This window comes from Impatiens glandulifera, chromosome 9 (assembly GCF_907164915.1).
Source record: "Impatiens glandulifera chromosome 9, dImpGla2.1, whole genome shotgun sequence".
Taxonomy (NCBI): domain Eukaryota; kingdom Viridiplantae; phylum Streptophyta; class Magnoliopsida; order Ericales; family Balsaminaceae; genus Impatiens; species Impatiens glandulifera.
Window position 1 is genome coordinate 35,435,439 of NC_061870.1, and position 19,765 is coordinate 35,455,203.

A 19,765-nucleotide genomic window follows, 5' to 3' on the forward strand; every position below is an offset into this window, starting at 1 on the left:
ATTTAGAGCTTGAATGATCATATTACTACATAGTCAACTTAAACAATTAAAATTTGACCCGAATAAAAGACTTGTATGGATCGAACGATTTAGAAATATTTTTTTCTTGAGTCCTTAGAGTCCAAAAAAGACAAAGACGGATTTTCAGATAACTATGATTACAATTTTTTGAATGACTTGTACATAAACTGAAAACATTATAACTATTTTTAATACAAAATATTTTCATTATACCTAATTTGCCAGTCCCTAGACAAAATTTAATTTAGAGGCCAAATCCCAATACGATAACTGTACAATATATAATTTAATCTATTGCAAGTGAGATGAAGTAACCTCACCTGACATTGAACTAATTTATATTAAGGTTTTAGCTTTATCCAGAGAATAAATTTTAGTATAATAAAATACTCAAAAACTTTGTTTTTTTTGTTTCACGTTCTTACATTATATTAGGTCAGAAATGATATGTTACGAGATTATTTTTAAACTTGATCCTTTCTGATATTAAACATACTCTTTATTTTATCACTTTTTAATCTGAATAAATGAAGTTTTTTCTTTACTACAATGTCAAAATATAAATGAAATTAACTAATTATAAATTGTAAAGAGAGATAATTTCAATAATTTCTAAAACTAATAAAGTAAATCAATAATTTCGTGATAATTTTATTAAAAATTATAATTGAGTAAGGAATCCATTAATTTCGTAAGCTGGTTGGCATGATGTCAATGTTGTTATTAATGTTCAATTACCCTAGTTTTTTGAACACTCATTAATAATGCTAGACTTGTCCCAGACTTACAATTAATGTACATATTATATAAAACAATAATGGGACATATATTAACTAATACTGTCACGACAAGAAAATTTGTAGTTTCTATGCTAAACTTTAATTTATTTTTTTAGCACTTTATGATATGTGTATCTTAATTAGTATTGAAATATATATGATAGATTATCTAAATAAAATTTAAAGGTAATAATGTACTAGTATTAATCATTCAAAATATAATTAAATGGTAAAAGCATAACAAAGTTTAAACTATATATACTAAATATTTTGTTTGTAAAAGTGATATGAATAGATTTTCCTTGCTATTTGAGTCAACATAATCCAACCATTACAATATCCCAATTGTTACAAATTCAGAACTAAATAAATTAAGAAAAGAGAGTACAAAATATAAAAATTGAATAAAGACAACATACACAAATATTTTGAGTAGAATTTCCTTGTTATTTAAATATCATGAATTTCTTTTTGATCTTTGTTTTTTCGTCCATTTATTATCATTGTTTTGTCTTCATTTAAACTATATTTGTATATATGGTTTTAAACTTACAATAAACAGTGATTAAGGTAAATTAAGTGTAAGTGATTAAAGGTTTAAAGTCCAATTTACAAATTTAATTAATTAGTGTGAATTGTCACGTCAAATATTGTGCTGGGCTAGCTTATTAAATAAAAAAATAAAAAAATCTTACCTACTTTAACAGCATATATACATTCCAAATGAGTATTAAATTCAGAAAATACAATTTATTTATTTAAACTGTGATATGACCCATATGGGAAAAGATAAATAAATTTTTGAGTTGAAAAATATGGCACTGTTAAAAATTATATTTGATAGTCAACTATAATGAGTCAATGATGTATGCGTTATTTATAATACACGTCTTCATTATCCAAAACTATAAGGCCTCGTTTGATGAAGAAGGGTTTTTGGGATAAAATCCAGTTTTTATCCTAAAACTCAAACATTTTATCAACCATCAAATCAAATAATTTTATCATTTAAATACCAAAATCACCCTCTAATTTTATCTTCTCTCTAAACCATCATTCTCTCACCTACACTATATCTTCTAAAGTCAAAGGACAAATTAGTCTTTAAATTTTAAAAACCAATTTTTTCCTACTTTTTATCAAACAAGAATTTTTTTGGATAAAACCCAGACAAAATCCAAAAAACCCCTTTCCTCAAACAAGGCCTAAGAGAAAGATATTCAAAGTTCAATTTTAATTTAACTTCTAATTTGAAGTTGGACTTCCAGTCTTTCTATTTAAATATTAAATATATTTTAGTTATTATTTTAAAAATATTAATTAGTTATTTGAAATTTTGTTCCCACTTTATAATATATTAATTGTGGAGTGGATGTTGGTGTTTTTATTTGAAATTTGAAATTTTAATTTTAGTTTTTGTTGGCCCTATACAAATTTTCTTTTGTTCTTTAATTTTTTTTAAAACTAATTTTTAAACGTAAAATAATGAAATTGTAAAGAATATTTTTTTTTTTTATCGCCAAGTGATCCATGAACATGAATAAATCTATTTTTTTTGTTACTCTCTTTGGTGCTACAAAGTACAAACACCATCTAAGTTTATGAATTATTGAGCCTGTTAAAAAATTATAATTTATTTGTAATTATGATATATTTTTAAGTACTAAGAAATGATAAGGTTCTAAAAATATTTGTTTGGTAAAAAAATGAAGTATAAATGAATTATTTGCAGACAAAACATTTATTGGATCCGGGGTATTCACTATATTATTCATTAATATCTATCCAAATCTCTTTTAATTAGTCTCTTTTATGTTGTTTAATTTGAATTAAAAACAATTTGTATAGTCCGGTCCAACTTCTCTTCTCTAATGTTTGTCTGAGGTTCTGAGTTCGAGTCCGTTAAACAGTAATTAGTTCCGCTCGTTCGGTTAAATTGGTTAAATAATTTACGAATTATTTATTTAATCCACATAGATTAGTTGCACTTAAAAGAGGAACGGAACCGTGTTCTAAAAACAATAAAAATTATTATTATTTATAATTGGATATTTTAGTTTCAAAGTAAAAACATCTCATTGTTATATATATATTTTAAATATAATATTATTATTTTGAATAAAATATTTGTTAGGTTAATTAACTTAATTATATAACAATATAATATAAATTTTTATTATTATTAACTTATTATTTAGATGTCTTAAGTTCACTTAATATGCTAGTTTAAAATCTAACTTGTCATTTTATATAAAATATCATATAGTACTAATATAATTGTTTTAACTTATAAGATTATTCTTTATTAATTATAATTATCAATTATTTTTAAGACTTAATTCGACTTATTTTATAATATATGCTTTACTTTGTGCTAAAATCAAAGACTTATGTAATGAAATTAATGTTAGTTCTCGTTGAGGAGATTTGTAAACTCTACACTGAAAATGTTAGTTTTCGGGTTTATATTGTTAGTAAGTTTCTCGATATGTGTAAGGAAGAAGAAATTGTGACATGCCAACAAAATAGAGCTATATGGTTAAGAGTCAGAGATAGAAACACCAATTTTTTCATGGAATCTCTAACGCACAAATAAGAAATAAGTGATTAGTTTGATCTCGATGGAGAGGGAAGTTCATGATAGTGAACCAAAAATCTCTACGAGTATTGTCAAATTTTATAAGAATTTGTTTGAGAATTCATTTAAGGTCGGACCTAAATTGAATGATATTATTTTTAATTAAATTAGTATAGCACAAAGATATGTTGAAAACTCGTTTTTCGTTAGAGGAGGTTGAGGAGATCATTAAGTGGTGCAAAAGTGATAAAGCACCGGGATGCGACGAGTTTTGACTTTTTTTTAAGAAGGCATGACCTTTCCTTAAGACTAAAATTTTGGAAGCAATTGATCATTTTTATTGTTTTTTATCATTTGACAAAAATTGAAACTCTACTTTAATATGTCTAATTCGTAAAGTTCCAAAGACTATTTATGTGAAAAAATTAGGCCTATTAGTCTTGATTTGCTTTTCTATAAGATTGTCACAAAAATGTTTGGCCAATAGGTTGCAGAGGGTGTTAAAGACAATCATATCTATTAATTAGATGACGTTCATAAAAGATCGTCAAATCTATGATGACGTACAAATAACCAATGAGGGCATTGACTCAACTAATTCAAAAAGTGACAAATGTGCTTTTATCAAGTTAGACATCGAAAAAATTTATGATCACGTCAATTGAGAGTTTTCGTTTGAAATAAATGACAGAATGAGAATTGGTGCAAAATAGATTGGTTGGATTAAATTTTGTATCTCGACGGTTGAGTTTTTTGTCATTGTTAATGAGTGTTTCTCAAAAAATAATTGAGAGCTCCCGAGGGATTAAATAGGGTGATCCACTCTCTCCTTTCTTGTTCATCATTCTTATGGAAACCTTAAAAAATGATGATATTCACAGAAAACTCAGGACTCTTCCGTGGAGTGAGTTGTGAGTCAAGAAGATATTATTTTGCTACATCACATTTATTTTTCGCTGATGACACACTCTATATGGTCCAGGCTACCGATAGAAATTTTAAGCACTTTTGAGATATTTTATAGTTATTCAGTGCATGTTCTGATTCTCGAGTTAATATTAATAAGTCAGACATCTTTTTCTCATATTCTGTTTTGAATAAAAAAGAATGAGGTTGGAGTTCATAATCGGTGGTCTTCTGTCAACATATATATATTGGCATGTCATTGGGTGTTAAATTATGATCCAATGTCTCTTAGTACCCGATTTTTACTAAAATAAAATGTAAACTATCTAAGTGAAAAAGTAAAATAATCTCGAAAAGGGGTCAACTAATCTTCATTAAGAGACGTTGTTATCTACGACCATATATATGATGTCTTTCTTCTTTCTCTCCAAGAATGTGCCGGTAAAATTGGAGAGAATAATATATAAATTTATATGAGAATTTTCTAACTTATCGTTTTGTTATCTAATTAGTTGGGATAATGCTAAATGTTTTAAAGATTAAAGAGATCTGAATATTCAAGATCTTATTTATTTTAATAAGGCTCTTATATCAAAATAGAGTAGTAAATTTACAACAGAGCCGAATAATCTTTGAACATCGATAATCAAATGCAAAAATGGTCAGGATTAGTTTGAAAGATATTCAATTTACTTAACTTCTTTCCTAGATACTAGAAAGAAATAAGAAAAAAATAAAGTTCGGTTGGTTTACAAAAATATCTAATTATTCAGTAGGGTGTAGCATTTGGAGGAGAATTTATTCTATGTGAAAAAGTTTTTGTGAACAATCTAGATTCATTGTGGGGATGTTTTTTCGATCAGTTTTTTAGACGACATTTGGTGTAAGTCAAAATTCTAGCTACACTGTATCCTAAGCTGGCTTCTAATGCTATATGTAGGAATGTCATAATTAAAAAAATGTTTGATTCTCGATCTAGTAGTTTTGCTAGCCAAATTAGATATAGAAGAAGATTAAACATTAAGGAGAGTTCGTCACATAATAGAGTTTTACTTTTGGTAGGACACAAGCAAGTGTCCCCGTCTGAACACAACATTATGCGTTGACAATACATTGATAATTTTCATGTGGGGAATTGCTATAAGTTGTTCGTTAAATAATTTCATATAATTTTCTTGGAAGAAACTTTGGGAGTTAAAGATTTCATTCAAGATCTCGTTTTTTGGATGAAGCGTTATTAATGGTAGAATTATTACAGATGATATGTGAATGAAAAAATGTTGTATTATGTTTAGTCGTATGTGTCACGGGGAGGTTGAATCGACAACTCACTTACTTTTGCATTATTGAGAGATGGACTAGTATCTGAAGTCTTTTATGGAGTATTACTGAGATTCATTGAATGATGCCCGAGTCTTTGAGTAGTTGTTGAGAAATTTTGATTGTTGCGGCTGATATGACATGCTTACATAGTTAGGTTACCATTCTAATTATTTTTTGGCGGACTATTTGGTTGGAGATGATTATAGAACTTTCAATGATCGTAGTCGTCTGATGCATATCATTCATAATGCTATTATTATGACGCTTTTTGAGATTTGTTTCGAAAAATTAGTAGAATCCGTTAGGGAGTTAATTGTTTTTCTCAAGAACTTATGAACTCGATAACCTATAAAGTAACGTCTTTTTCTTTTTATTTCATATTTTGTCGTTAATTTAAGGTCACAAAATTTAATATAAGAATTCAAATCTATTTTAAAAAAATCTGTTTCAAATAAGTTTTAACTAGGTTATTTAATAACCCAAACAAAATTCAACATCATTTCACTTCTCTCTCGTTCGCCACGTCACTAAATTAATTAATCAAAATATTAAAATACTTTTATTTTAAATTATTATTATTTTTTTTATTTATATATAACAATAATTTTAATAATCGTTACTTCTCTAAAATTATCAACATTCATATTTTCATTAAATTAATCAAATAGCCCCAATTTCAAGCAACTCTAAATATTAACCATTAAAACGATAGAGAAAGAAGAGGGACCACTGAATACTGAATTTATTATAGCACGAGCAATGCAGGAATGCCAGAATTCATTTCTTTAATTAATCAACCCATATGACATATAAATAATAATAGTTTATTAACAAAAAGAAAAAAAATAGTTAACAACTTATTCAGTTGACCGGGCAATGTATCATAATTATCTTAATTTTTCTTTTTTAGTCTTTGAACGATAATTTTACGGTTGTGACACGAGACACGTCATGTAAGTTATATTTGTTATTATTATTGTAATGATTTTAAATTTAATATCTATATTGATTGTTTTTTTTTTTGATAATTTAATTTTTCAGTAATAAAATTTTAATAATTGAATATGATTTGAAATAATTATTAATTTTTTTTTTTTGTAATTTTAGAGTTTTTTTTATGAAAATAAAATGAAAAGGGTAAAAGTTATTTTAATATATATATATATATATATATATATATATATATATATATATATATATATTTTAACAATCATCTTCTCATTTAAACATTAGACACAACCCATACATACATGAATTAAATACTGTTGTGTCGGGCAGAATGAAATAATATTAATATGCAATAATAAAAAAATCAATAGATCTAAAAATACTTTTTTATAAATTAAGAAATATTTAAAATGTAGGATATAAATATGGATAACTAAATTATATTATACAATAAAATATATGTTAAGAGGAATTAAGTTACAAAACCAGCAGATCTATTGTGTACAGATATACTTTTAAATAGTTAAATAAAATATTTGAAATTTGACTTTACTCACCGCCATCTAAATATGTTTGAAAATTCAGATTTCAGTTTAAAAAATAGATTATTTAATATATTTAGCTGTATCAATTCATTATAAATATTAGGATCAACCATCTCTTGTGATCACATTATTCTCACTCTTGGCCAAACCAAGAAAAGTCTTAGCCAATAGCCATTAACCATGATCAATTTTTCTTGTTCATGGATCTTTCTTTCTTTAGTTATCCTCTTTAGCCATGGAGGATTCCTTAAGCTTGAAGCTTCCCATAATATCTATAGACATCTCCAATCTGCTAGTGAATCATCTTCTGTAGATCAAAAACAACCTTATAGAACTGCTTTTCATTTTCAACCTTCTAAGAATTGGATGAACGGTAGGTATACATGTGTTTGTTTAGCAGTTTTTAAGGAATTGTATGATTCTAACTTTTGATGTTTTCTTTCTTCATCTTGACAAATGGCTACTTTCTGGAATCTAAAGATCCTAATGGTGAGTTTTCCAAACTTTTAATTTCACATATAAATTAAATATCAATCATGTTTAATTAATTAATTAGTTTTGTATGGTGTTTTGTTTTATATATATGTGTAGGACCCTTCATTTACAAAGGGATTTATCATCTCTTCTATCAATACAACCCATTCGGGTCGGTTTGGGGAAACATCGTTTGGGCCCATTCAACTTCAACGGATCTAGTGAACTGGACACCACATCCCCACGCGATATACCCGTCGATTCCTTCGGATATCAACGGATGTTGGTCCGGTTCAACCACCATTCTTCCTAATGGAAAACTCGTCATTCTCTACACGGGAATAAACAAGGAAAATCACCAAGTTCAAAACATGGCCGTGCCCAAAAACCTGTCCGATCCATATCTTTTGGAATGGGTCAAGCCCACTTACAACCCGTTGATGGAACCGACCCCATACAATGAGATCAACGGAAGTTCGTTTAGGGACCCGACGACCGCATGGATGGGACCCGACGGTAGATGGAGATTGATAGTCGGAAACAAGAAGCGTCAACGCGGAATCGCCATCCTTTACCGAAGTAAGGATTTCGTGCGGTGGACTAAAGCTCAGCACCCATTACATTCCGTTAAGGACAACGGAATGTGGGAATGCCCCGATTTTTTCCCTGTATCGAGTGAAAAGACAGAAATCGGGTTGGACACGTCAACTATAGGAAATGGGGTTAAACATGTTCTTAAGGTAAGTTTGGACAATACTAGGTACGAGTACTATACGGTTGGAACTTACGATATTAAAAAGGATAAATATATCCCGGACGTGGGATCCGTGGAGAGCGACTTCGGGCTGAGATATGATTACGGGAAATTTTACGCGTCGAAGACCTTCTTCGACAGCATTAAGCATAGGAGAATCTTATGGGGATGGATCAACGAGTCAACTAATGCTACCCTTGATATAGCCAAGGGATGGTCTGGAATTCAGGTTAGTTAATTATAAGTCATTTAATTTAATTAATAAATATAAATGTGACACTTAATATCAAATTTGGTGTAACATGCAGGCAATTCCTAGAGAAATGTGGCTAGACAAATTAGGAAAACAATTAATACAATGGCCAATTAGAGAAATTGAAAAACTAAGGACAAAACAAGTCAGTATTCCTAGGATGGATCTGAAAGGAGGGTCTTTGGTCGAAATTTCTGGTGTCACAGCCTCACAGGTTAAATTAATTTATTTTCATTTTAAATTCCATTATTATATTTTTATTAATCTGAATTTAATTAATTAATAGGCGGACATAGAAGTGACATTTGAATTACCTAAACTCGAACATAACAATGTTGAGACGATAGAAAAGAGTTTATTGATGAATCCGAAAATGGTTTGCGGTCAAAAAGTGACATCAGTTAAGGGCATGTTTGGACCGTTTGGGCTATTGGTCTTAGCCTCCAAGAACTTACAAGAATACACAGCTGTCTTCTTTAGAATATTTAGAGTTGACTACAAATACGTGGTTCTCATGTGCAGTGACCAAACCAGGTCGACTCAGCCGCCCAATATTTTATTATTAATGTTGTTAATTCATGTGATTGTTTGGTGCCGAATATTAATTATAACTAAAATTTGAATGATTCCAGGTCATCAGCTTATCTAGATTATGACAAACCGTCTTACGGAGTTTTCCTAGACGTGGACCCCACTAAAGAAAAGTTGTCATTAAGGAGTCTGGTAAGAATTAATATATATAATTAATTATAATTTAATGCTTATTATATATATATATATAATTAATTTATTTGAAATTGCAGATTGATCGATCCATAGTGGAGAGTTTTGGAGGGGAAGGGAAGGCATGTATCACTTCAAGAGTGTACCCAAGTTTGGCCATTGATGGTGGAGCCCACTTGTATGCTTTCAACAATGGAACTCAATCTGTAATAATCTCTAGTCTCACTGCTTGGAGCATGAAAAATGCCCATATTAATTAATTAAGTGATCTTAATTAATTAGTATTAATAAAATATTTGGACTCTTAATTCTAACAAGTTGTTATTGTATTCCTTTGCTTAATTACATTCACCATAAATAATTATACAAAAGATTATGCTCTCAAAGAAAAAGAAGGAAAAAAAAGTGTGTTATGGTCTTAGTAAATTTCAAAACATATTTCATGAGCAAGAATAAAACATTGAAAGTGTGTAATCGGTTTGTTGTTGTATTTTGGGCTCTTTTTTGTTTTTATTTTGAACTATGTCTATAACTGGATTCGATTTAATTAAACATGTTCTTAAACATGGACAATAGTAGATAGTTATTGAGAAATAATATAAGATTTATTGTGTGTTAGTGACTAGATTTAACATTTCTTGATTGACTAAGTCCACATGTGATAGTGGTATCATTTATTTAGTGGTATATTTATTAGTGGCTAGTTGAAAGTTATGAAGTTTTGTTTATAACACATGTTATTAGGTTTATTTCCTATCTGATTTAATGATCATGAATTTACACTATTGAATTGTACAATGTTCCTAGGAATTTGCAAAGTCAACTATAAACAAAACTTTAGTACATCACATGGAAGTCTAAATAATAAGTCATATAAAGATAATGGTATCAGATTTAATGATTAAAAGTTTTGGGAAGGTAAATCAAGATTGTGATTAGAGTTTCCTTGAAATAATAAAATATTATTAAAATAAGACTTCTTAATATAGAATATTATCATTTCATTTTAAATTAAAATGATAAATCATGACTATGAGTTCATGTTAATATTCTTACATTAAATATAATATAATTAATTAAAAATAATAATAAATAAATTGACAGTAATAGAGTTATATTTAAAAAATAAATAATTAACATAATTAATTTGAATAAATAACAAGTTATATTTTTTTAACATACAAATATAAATTCATTCATAAAATTTTATAATTACAAATTTAAAATTCTAAGAAAATTTACCAAATCGCAATTAAAACAAAATTCTTAAAAAATGATATTTAGTGACAATCACAATTTGGTTCATTAGCACCGGTTGCTAAATTAGCTTCCAGTGTGAGGGATTTGAATTTTGTTTAAACTGATTAAAAAATAAAAAATAAAAAAAAATAAGAAATGTTGTTTCTCTCCGTGATTCTCCTCCTTTCTCTAACGAGCTCCGTCCAGGGACGGATCTATGTAGGATTTGGATGAACTGAAACATTTTTTTATTTTTAAGATTAAAATTTTACATTACCTTTTAATTTAAAAAAAAATAATATAATAATTATTTTGTTTATTATTAAAAAATGATAATACTTACTTTTATTTACTCATTTTATTAAAAAAAAATCGTAATTTATTTAAACTCAATCTAAATTTTTTTAAGTGAGTTTCTTCATCTAGTCGCAAGGGTTGGCAATGGTCAACTATGGTTCGGGTTCGGCTAGGTTTCTGCTAGTGTTCAGGTTCGAAAAGAGTTTTGACTTTTGAATCAAGGGATCTTGTTCTGGTTCGGCAAGGAATCTGGTGAGTCTCTTGTTATGGGTTGCAAGCATTGACGATATAGGAATTAGAGCTTGGGGACTTGAAATAATTTTTTTGGTGGACTTAAAGAAAAAAGAGAAAATTATGGATAAATTAAATGGATAAATGTTTATTTTGTTATGAATTAAATTGAAAAATAGGAAATTAGGTGTCTATGTCACATTTTATCGTAAAAATTAATATTTTTTTCGGGGTGGGGTGGGCTGAAGCCCATAGGGCCCTTTAATAGATATATCTCTGGTTGCAAACCCGTCGGTTAGGATTCACGTACAATTTTAACTTCTTGTTGTATTTATAAGGTTTTATTAGCGATTCGTATATAGACAAATGTTTATACTTTCATGTTGAACCTTGGTTTCCATTATCTTAAAATATTGAGAGGAGAAATTACTTTATTTTTTAATTAATTCGCAATCTCATTTTAATTTATTTTGTATTGTTCAGTATGCGACCTTCTTAACCACATAAATATTTATGCTGAATGACATATCAATCTTATTGAACTTGCATAACATTGTTATATGTATCTCTCAAATTGAATATAGTGAATTAATGTGACTTTTTATGCTTGGATGAATGTCAATTTAATTTGGGAGAGTCGTTAGTCTTCCATATAATATTATGACTTAAACTATCCCTTTTTTTAATATATATTTTCATGGAAAAATTTCAAAAATAAAAATTATGGCTGAGGAATGCATGAACTTGCTGATGACTTTGCCACTGCATTTTGTTTAATAAACACCAATCATTTTGACCAACAATTCACCATTTGTTCAGAATCTTACAAGTATAATCAAGTTCATCTGTTTTTCTTAATCACTTGTTCATTTGTCTAGAAAATAACTCCTTAGTAGAGAATCTAGTCAACCTTTTAAGTTTCTAGGTGGTGCTGAATATATATGGGATATAATACAAGGTCAGCCAGAAAAATAATATTAGAGCTTCATTGGAGAGCTAAAAAAACTACAAACTATATTACAAGTCACTTTGGAAGACTAGGTAAAAATGTTTGATGCTAGATTGGTTGCAAATGCACATAAATATTGCGATATGTGTTGCAAAAATGCTTTTTTATTTGTAGTACAAATTTTCAATATAGAGAAGATCAAATCATTTATGAAGAACATAAGAGATGAGAATGTTTAAAATTTAAATTAAGACATTTCAGTTTTTTTTATGTTTAATATTTATTGCTCTAATAATATTAATAATTTTATGGGTGAGTGTGATAAATAAGAGATATACATTATTTTGGTATTTGAAAAGACAAACATTTGAAGAGTCAATAATTTTCTATAAAGACTTGTAAAAATTTATTTTATATGAAGAAGAAGAAATAGAGTGAGTTAAAGAGAACAAAACATTGTCAATTATTATTATTTTTTTGCCCTCTTGTTACAAATAAATTGGTATCATATGTGTGAGAGCGTGAGAGAATCTGTCAGCCTCAAAAGAGAACGTCGTGGTGTGCACTGACTGAGAGAGAAAGAGGAGCGACCGAGAAATTTGTGAGGTGTGTGAGTTGAGTGTAAACCTTGAGAGAAATAGCAGGTATAACCAATGACATCCCACTACCCAATTTGACAAAAGGCGCCAACTACAACAACTAAAAGGGACAACTAAAAGGTCTAGATGAAGACCCTTTTCGGCTTGCAAGATAACTAGGATGTGGTCGAGACTGAGTATGAGGAACCGACGAACACAAATGAGTATTCAAATGCTCAGCTGAACACGTTAAAGGTCGTTCGAGCTAAAGATAAGGCGACTTTGTATCTACTATACCGAGTTGTCGATGAATTTGACTTTGATAAGATAGTCGATGCAAAATCTTCTAAAGTTGTGTGGGATACACTCGAAATAGCAAACAAATGAGACAAACGAGTGAAGTAAGTCCGACTTCAAACTCTTAGGGGTGACTTGGAAAATATGAGGATGAAAGAGTTTGAAAGTGTATCTGAGTTCATTACTCGGGTGAAAACCGTTGTGAACAAACTGAATCAGAATGGTGAAAGTCTTTCATCAAACCGAGTTTTTAAAACGATTTTGAGGTCATTGAAAGATAATTTCGAAAATATTGTCTGCGTAATAGAGGAATCCAAAAACCTATCAACGTTCACCATTGAAGAGCTTGTTGTGTCCTTAGAAGCGCATGAGCGGTGAATGAAAAACAAAAAGGGGATCCCTTGAACATGCTCAGAGTACCAAAGACATAGGAAGAGGCAAAGGCCTGAGTGGTAGAGGAAGAAGAGGACGAGAAAATGAGCAAGTCAGCCAATATAACTGGCATGGCCAAGGTCAAACTCGGGGTGTCCCGATAAACACAAACAACAATATTGAATGTCATAACTTTAGAAAGTATGAGCATGTTTCCAAGATTTGTTACTCAATAAAATGTTACAACCTTAAAAAACTGGGTCATATTTCCAAAGATTGTAGATCTGAGAAGAGAAATGAGGAACCAATAAACTTCTTTGCTGAGAAAGAAGATGAAGGATTATTGTTGGTGACAAAAATTTCAGAAACCGAGATCAAACCGAGCTGTTGTGATAACTCGTTTTGGTACTTGAACACTAGTACAAGTAACCATATGTGTGGTGACGGGAGGTTATTCAAAATACTCTCAAATGTGGAGTTCAAATCCATTTTTTCAGCGATGCTTCAAAAGTAGCCATCAAAGGTCGATGAATGATTTAGTATCAACAAAGAAATGGGTGAATCAGAGAGATTAGAGATGTGTACTACGTATTTAATTTAAAAAACAACATATTGAGTATGGACAGTTGATGGAGAAATGGTACTCGGCTCTAATTAAAGACCGGGAACTACAACTGATGGATAAACTTGGGAGACTCATTGCCTAAGTAGAAATGAAGAAAAATCGCATATACAAACTTGAGCTGAAAATAGTTCAAGATAAATGCATACAACTTGATTTGAATGATGAGGCCATGAAGTGACATTATCAGTTCGGTCTTCACTTCGAAGGTTGACCGAGCTAGTGAAAAAGTAGATGGTGCTTAGACTTTCTAATATGAAATTCGAAAAAAGATTCTATGAAAAATGTGTGATCGGGAAGTAAGCAATGACTTCTTTCCCGAGAAGTTCTAAATACCGAGCAAAAGAGCAACTCAGACTGATCCATACCGATTTGTGTGAGTCGATAACTTTAGAATCATTCAGTGGTAAGAGATACTTTGTCTCTTTAATTGATAATTTCTCGAGAAAGTCGTTAGTTTATTTTTTGAAGGAGAAGTTAGAAGTGTTTGAAAACTTCAAAAATTCAAAGTGATGGTAGAGAAAGAAACAAACAATGTCATCAAAGTAGTCCGATCTAATAGAGGATGTGAGTTCATTTCTGTTGAGTTCAACAAATACTGCGAGGAACATGAGATCAAATGTTTTTTTGACTACGCCATATTATTTGCAACAAAATGGTATATCAGAACGAAAGAACATAACTATTCCTGATATGGTTCGAACTATGGTGAAATGAAAGATTATGCCGAAATTTTTTTGGGTAGAGGCGGTGTAGTGCGCTTTTTATGTGTAAAATAGATGTCCACATTCAAAATTAGGAGAGAAGTCGCTTCAAGAGATTTGTAGTGGTATGAAGCCGAGTGTTTTTCATTTGAAGGTGTTCGGTAGCGTGGCCTATGGACAAGTACCAAGTCAGCACAAGTCAAAATTAGAAGATCGAATATTTATCGGGTATGATAAAAAAATCTAAAGCATATAAATTGTTTGATATTGTTAACAAGAAAGTGGTGGTGAGACGAGATGTTCACGTGGAGGAATCAATAGCATGGAATTTGAATAACATGATTGAGGAAGAAATAAGCTCGGAGGTTGTTATGCCTCCAATATCAACAATCACTGAGCTTTCAGACATTAAATTGAGTCAGCAACCGATAATGAGAAGTCTGTAGGAGATATATTACACTACAAATGAAGTCCACGTTGTATGTCTCCTGGCCGACTACGAAGATTTGAATTTTGAGAAATTTGTACAATATGAGAAATGGAGATCAATTATGGATGAAGAAATTTGGGCAATTGAACGCAACAAAACATGGGAGTTGGCCGACCTTTTTGAAAGAGCTCAACTCATAGGAGTAAAATGAGTGTACAAAAAAAGATGAATGTTGAAGGAGAGGTTGAGTATTATAAGGCTCGACTTGTGGTGAAAGGTTATAGACAAAATGAAGGAATCAACTATGATGACATATTTGTTCCTGTCACGAGAATGGAGTCAATCCGACTTCTAATCTCGTTAGCTACTTAGAACCAATGGTCGATTCTAAAAATAGATATATGAAGTCTGCATTTCTATATGGAGTGTTGAAGGAGGAGGTGTACTCAAGCAACCACTCGGGTACATGAAGAGAGGGGATGAGAAGAAGGCTTTGAGATTGAGAAAAGCCCACTACGGGCTGATGTAGGCTACTCGTGCCTGAAATGAGAGAATTTATTAGCAATGTCCGTACAAACATGCCTTGTACACAAAGAAATTAGAAAAGGATATGATGGTAGTCGCTCTCTATTACGACGACCTCATATTAATCAGAAACAACACAAAACTAATTAAGGAGTTCAAGGAAGTAATGAAGAAGGAGTTCGAGATGACAGACTTAGACGTGATGAAATATTTTATTTGGTTTAGAAGTGAAGTAGTCGAGAAAATATTTTTATATCCCAAGAGATATATGCGCTTGAAATTTAAAAAAAGTTTAAAATGGAAGACTGTAACCCGGTTTCTACTTCAATGGAACCATGCACTAAATTCTCAAAGTTTGATGGAGGAGAACGAGTTGATGTTAAAAGATATTGAACCTTAATCGGAAGTCTAAGTTATCTTACAAGCACGAGACCCGATCTAATGTGGAGTGTTGGGATAATAAGCACATTCGTGGAGGAACCAAGCTAACACATTGGAAGACCTTGAAGAGAATTTTGAGATATGTTCGAGGAACCCTTTCATTTGACCTTTTCTATTCAAAATCAAATGACTATCGATTAGTGGGTTACTCAGATAGTGATTGGTGTGGAGATGTTGATGACCGGAAAAATACTTCGGGTTATGTATTCCTAATCGGGAATACATATATTACTTGATTGTTAAAGAAACCACCTAATGTAACTTTGTGACCTGCGATGTCGGGTATGTGGCGGCCTCTTAAAGCGTGTGTCACACAGTCTAGCTTTCATATTTACTAAGGCATCTGGGAGTGATCCGAGACGAATGAACTGTGATTCGAGTTGATAACAAGTTGACGATCGAGTTGGCAAAACACCTGGTTAATCACGGAAGTAGCAAGCACATCGACGTACGATTTCATTTCATCCAAGAACATGTCAGAGAAAGAAATGTCGAGCTGGAGCAGGTTAAAAGTCGAGCTCAGGTCGTGGACGTATTCACCAAGGCACCGTCGACCACACTGCTGGAGAGTTGTAAAAGGCTTGTTGGAATGAGATGAGAAGAGTATTTAAGTTTAAGGGAGAGATTTGTTGTTGAAAAACTTAAATTAAGGCGTTTTATTTTTTATGTTTAATATTCCTATAATAATATTAATAGTTTTAGGGGTGGGTGAGATAACCATGAGATATACATTATTTTGGCATTTGAAGATACAATCATTTAAAGAGTCAATATTTTCCTATAAAAACTTGTAAAGATCTATTTGATATGAAGAAGAAGAAATATAGTAAGTTAAAAGAAAACAAATAATTGATCGCTATCATAGTTTTTTACCTTCTTGTTATCAATACTACTGAGAAAACGAGAAGAACCCACTTCATTTATGACCCTAGACAATATGCATGGTGATGCTCGAGTCCAAACAACTCATAATCCCTACGTTCAACCTAATCTTTTGGCGATTCTTTGAGATGTATCTGAATAACATAAAAAAAAATATGTCATGAACTAAACTGTTTTTAATGAGTTTTCACCATTTGTTTCTGGGATCTTTACAAAATTTGGTATTATATATGGTTTAAAAGAAAATGTAAAATTGAAAAGGATGCAAGAGAGAATCTTGAGCATGGGTTCCTAATTTGGCTACCGGTCATTCCACTGTTTGGCATGAGCCAAATATCATCATGATCTTCCATATCCACGTACGTATGATCTATTATTATAATTAAGTCCACTTACAATTTGAAATCTTAGCTGAAAAGTGTGTGGAAAAGAAAGGTAAAAAGTTACACCATTAATATAAATCCAGTGGATGTCAACCTAATTATTAATTACTAGTAGGAATTCAAAATCAATAATTTAGAAAGAAAAAGAAAAAAAGTAGAGACACCCAAATATACAGCGTGCATTTGAAAATAACCAAATTAGTAAAAAATGAATTGGACCCATTGATCATTCCACCACCCTCAAGTGCCTGGCTAGTCTGTTACCAACTTGCTCTATTAATGCTGCCAGATTCCAAATCTCACGGCCAAAGGACAATCAATATATATATTGCAAGTGCTCATTTTACAATGTCCATTCAACACAAATTAATATATCTATATATATATAAATGGAGAAAGAAATAATGGACTAAGGTCACAGACTCTCTCAATTCTAGAATCCTTTTGGTTGAATTAATGCTATGCCAAATAGGGTTATTATACACCTTTTATAGATATATTAAGTAAAATAATTAATTATGCACTAATATCAAGTTCACCATACTATAAGTGTAAGCTTTATCTTCATGATTTTAGCTTAGGTACTAAGATTTGGTTCACCATACTATTTCTTTGTTGACATTGTGGGCATACTTGATGATCTTAGAACTCGATATTTCTATGCATGTTATGTCCTTTCGTGGGTTTTTACTTTATTTGAAAGATTTTCTTTAGAAAAGAAAACAAATCAGAATTTTTGTATAGATGAAACCGTGTGTAGAGATACCTCTAATTCCGATACAACAACAATACAAAACTATGAGACTCTGTAAGTATATTTTTACAATTAGAAATCAACAATTATTAGTAATGGCTCCATGAACAAATTAACCTAAAAGTAACAAATCACACCATTGTGTAAAACTTAGTGACAACACAATTTGCAACTGCTATCCTACCAAAGTTTGGATTAACAACAAATTTTTCATTTTGTTTTGCTATTATATTAGTGACTTCTGAATTTAGTTATTGTAACAAACTTTGCAATTTGTTTTTTTTAACTTTGTTTGAAAATAAATCTTGCATCTAAGTATACAATTAGTAAAATTATTCACAATTTCATTTTCTTAATTTTGTGACTTCAAATAAATATTTTGTAACATATATTTCAATATTATTTTTGCAACTTTTGTTTTGTACAACTAATATTGTAAATAAAATTTCAATTAATTTTGCCATTTCTGGTTTTACATTCTGTTTGTATTTTCCTTCTTTTTTTTTTAATTTGGATACTTTTTAACGCAATAACTTAAAAAAAAAACATTCAAATTAGTGATTTAATCCAAAAGAAAAAAAAAAGAGAATCCTAATTAAATCCATTGCATTTTTTTTAAGAGTATTCTGAAAACTTGAATGTTTTAACTAACAAACATTTTAGTAAGAGAGTTCAAACTAAAATCACTAGAATAGTTAATTTATTCAGTATAAAATCTGTAATTGAATTAGGTAAACATTTTTTTTTTAATGAAAACTATTATTATTTTTAACAAATATGATTAGTTTTAATTTTTTACAAATTTAAAAAAAAATTCTTTAAGTTGATTTTTTTTTCTTCTATTTATATATAAGAGTAATTATTATTCCCTCATATGAGAATTATGTGTTCCAAATATGGAGCACTACGGCCCACTCAGCCCTATCATGTTTGCCTTACATGCACTATGTTGACATTTAGATGGATCCGTATATGCATGCTTTTAGTTCTTTTTAGGGTTTAAGGTTATTTTTATTTATTTGAATTTATATATATATTTATCAACGGGCTACCATTAGCAATGTGGATATTTATTGAAATAGATTTAGGAATTTAATTAGAGATTTTTTAAGTTGCATACAACTGTAGTAATTAATGGTCTTATTTTACTTATTGATTAAGGATGCATGTGTGTGCCAAATTTTAAGAAACAAGAATTACTTACTAAAATTGATCTCAAGAAATGTGAAACCCAGTTAAAATAAATATATATTTTTTTATAAGATATTTTGTCATAACAAATTTTAAAATTGTCAAAATAAAAATTATACTTTTTACTTGCATTCTACCATATTTAAAATGTTATTAAATTAAATGATATTTTTTTAAATAAAAAAAATATTTTTAATTTTTTATCATTTTACAGTGAACATTTGTTTTAATAATAAAGAGTATTTTTCTTTCATGATTCCGTAAAATAAAATATTAAAAAATAATCTTTTGTTCAATTCAAGCATAAAATTTTGTGGAGTGATAATAATTTTTAAAATTCAAAATAGAATAACAAAAAAAACTCAGAACTAATAAAACTCATAAAACTATATGCTTAGATAAAATAATGGACCTATTTAAAATAGTGAAGTTAATTTATTAATATATATATATATATATATATATAATTATAAAAAAAATATTAATTTATCTAAATTAATAATCAATAAGATATTAAAAAATAATTAAATAAATTTAAAAAAAATCTTCCTAATTTTCAAACTGCG

General features: G+C 29.6%; 1 protein-coding gene across 1 annotated transcript; it reads left to right on the plus strand.

Annotated features, from left to right (window-relative positions):
- Window positions 1-7,242: 7,242 nt before the first annotated feature.
- On the plus strand, window positions 7,243-9,622 carry LOC124915424 (beta-fructofuranosidase, insoluble isoenzyme CWINV1-like). Its single transcript, XM_047456138.1, has 7 exons — window positions 7,243-7,473; window positions 7,581-7,589; window positions 7,692-8,557; window positions 8,637-8,795; window positions 8,868-9,115; window positions 9,214-9,304; window positions 9,385-9,622. The coding sequence occupies exons 1-7, from the start codon at window positions 7,281-7,283 to the stop codon at window positions 9,562-9,564; spliced, it is 1,746 nt and encodes a 581-aa protein (XP_047312094.1). The 5' UTR covers window positions 7,243-7,280; the 3' UTR covers window positions 9,565-9,622.
- The last annotated feature ends 10,143 nt before the right edge of the window (window positions 9,623-19,765 follow it).

What these genes read in the sequence shown, in the direction of transcription:
- LOC124915424 (XM_047456138.1), top strand. Translation starts at nt 7,281, where the DNA reads ATGATCAATTTTTCTTGTTCATGGATCTTTCTTTCTTTAGTTATCCTC. An exon ending in AGGGATGGTCTGGAATTCAG is followed by an intron (nt 8,558 to 8,636) that starts GTTAGTTAATTA and finishes TGTAACATGCAG; the next exon opens with GCAATTCCTAGAGAAATGTG. An exon ending in AGTTGTCATTAAGGAGTCTG is followed by an intron (nt 9,305 to 9,384) that starts GTAAGAATTAAT and finishes TTGAAATTGCAG; the next exon opens with ATTGATCGATCCATAGTGGA.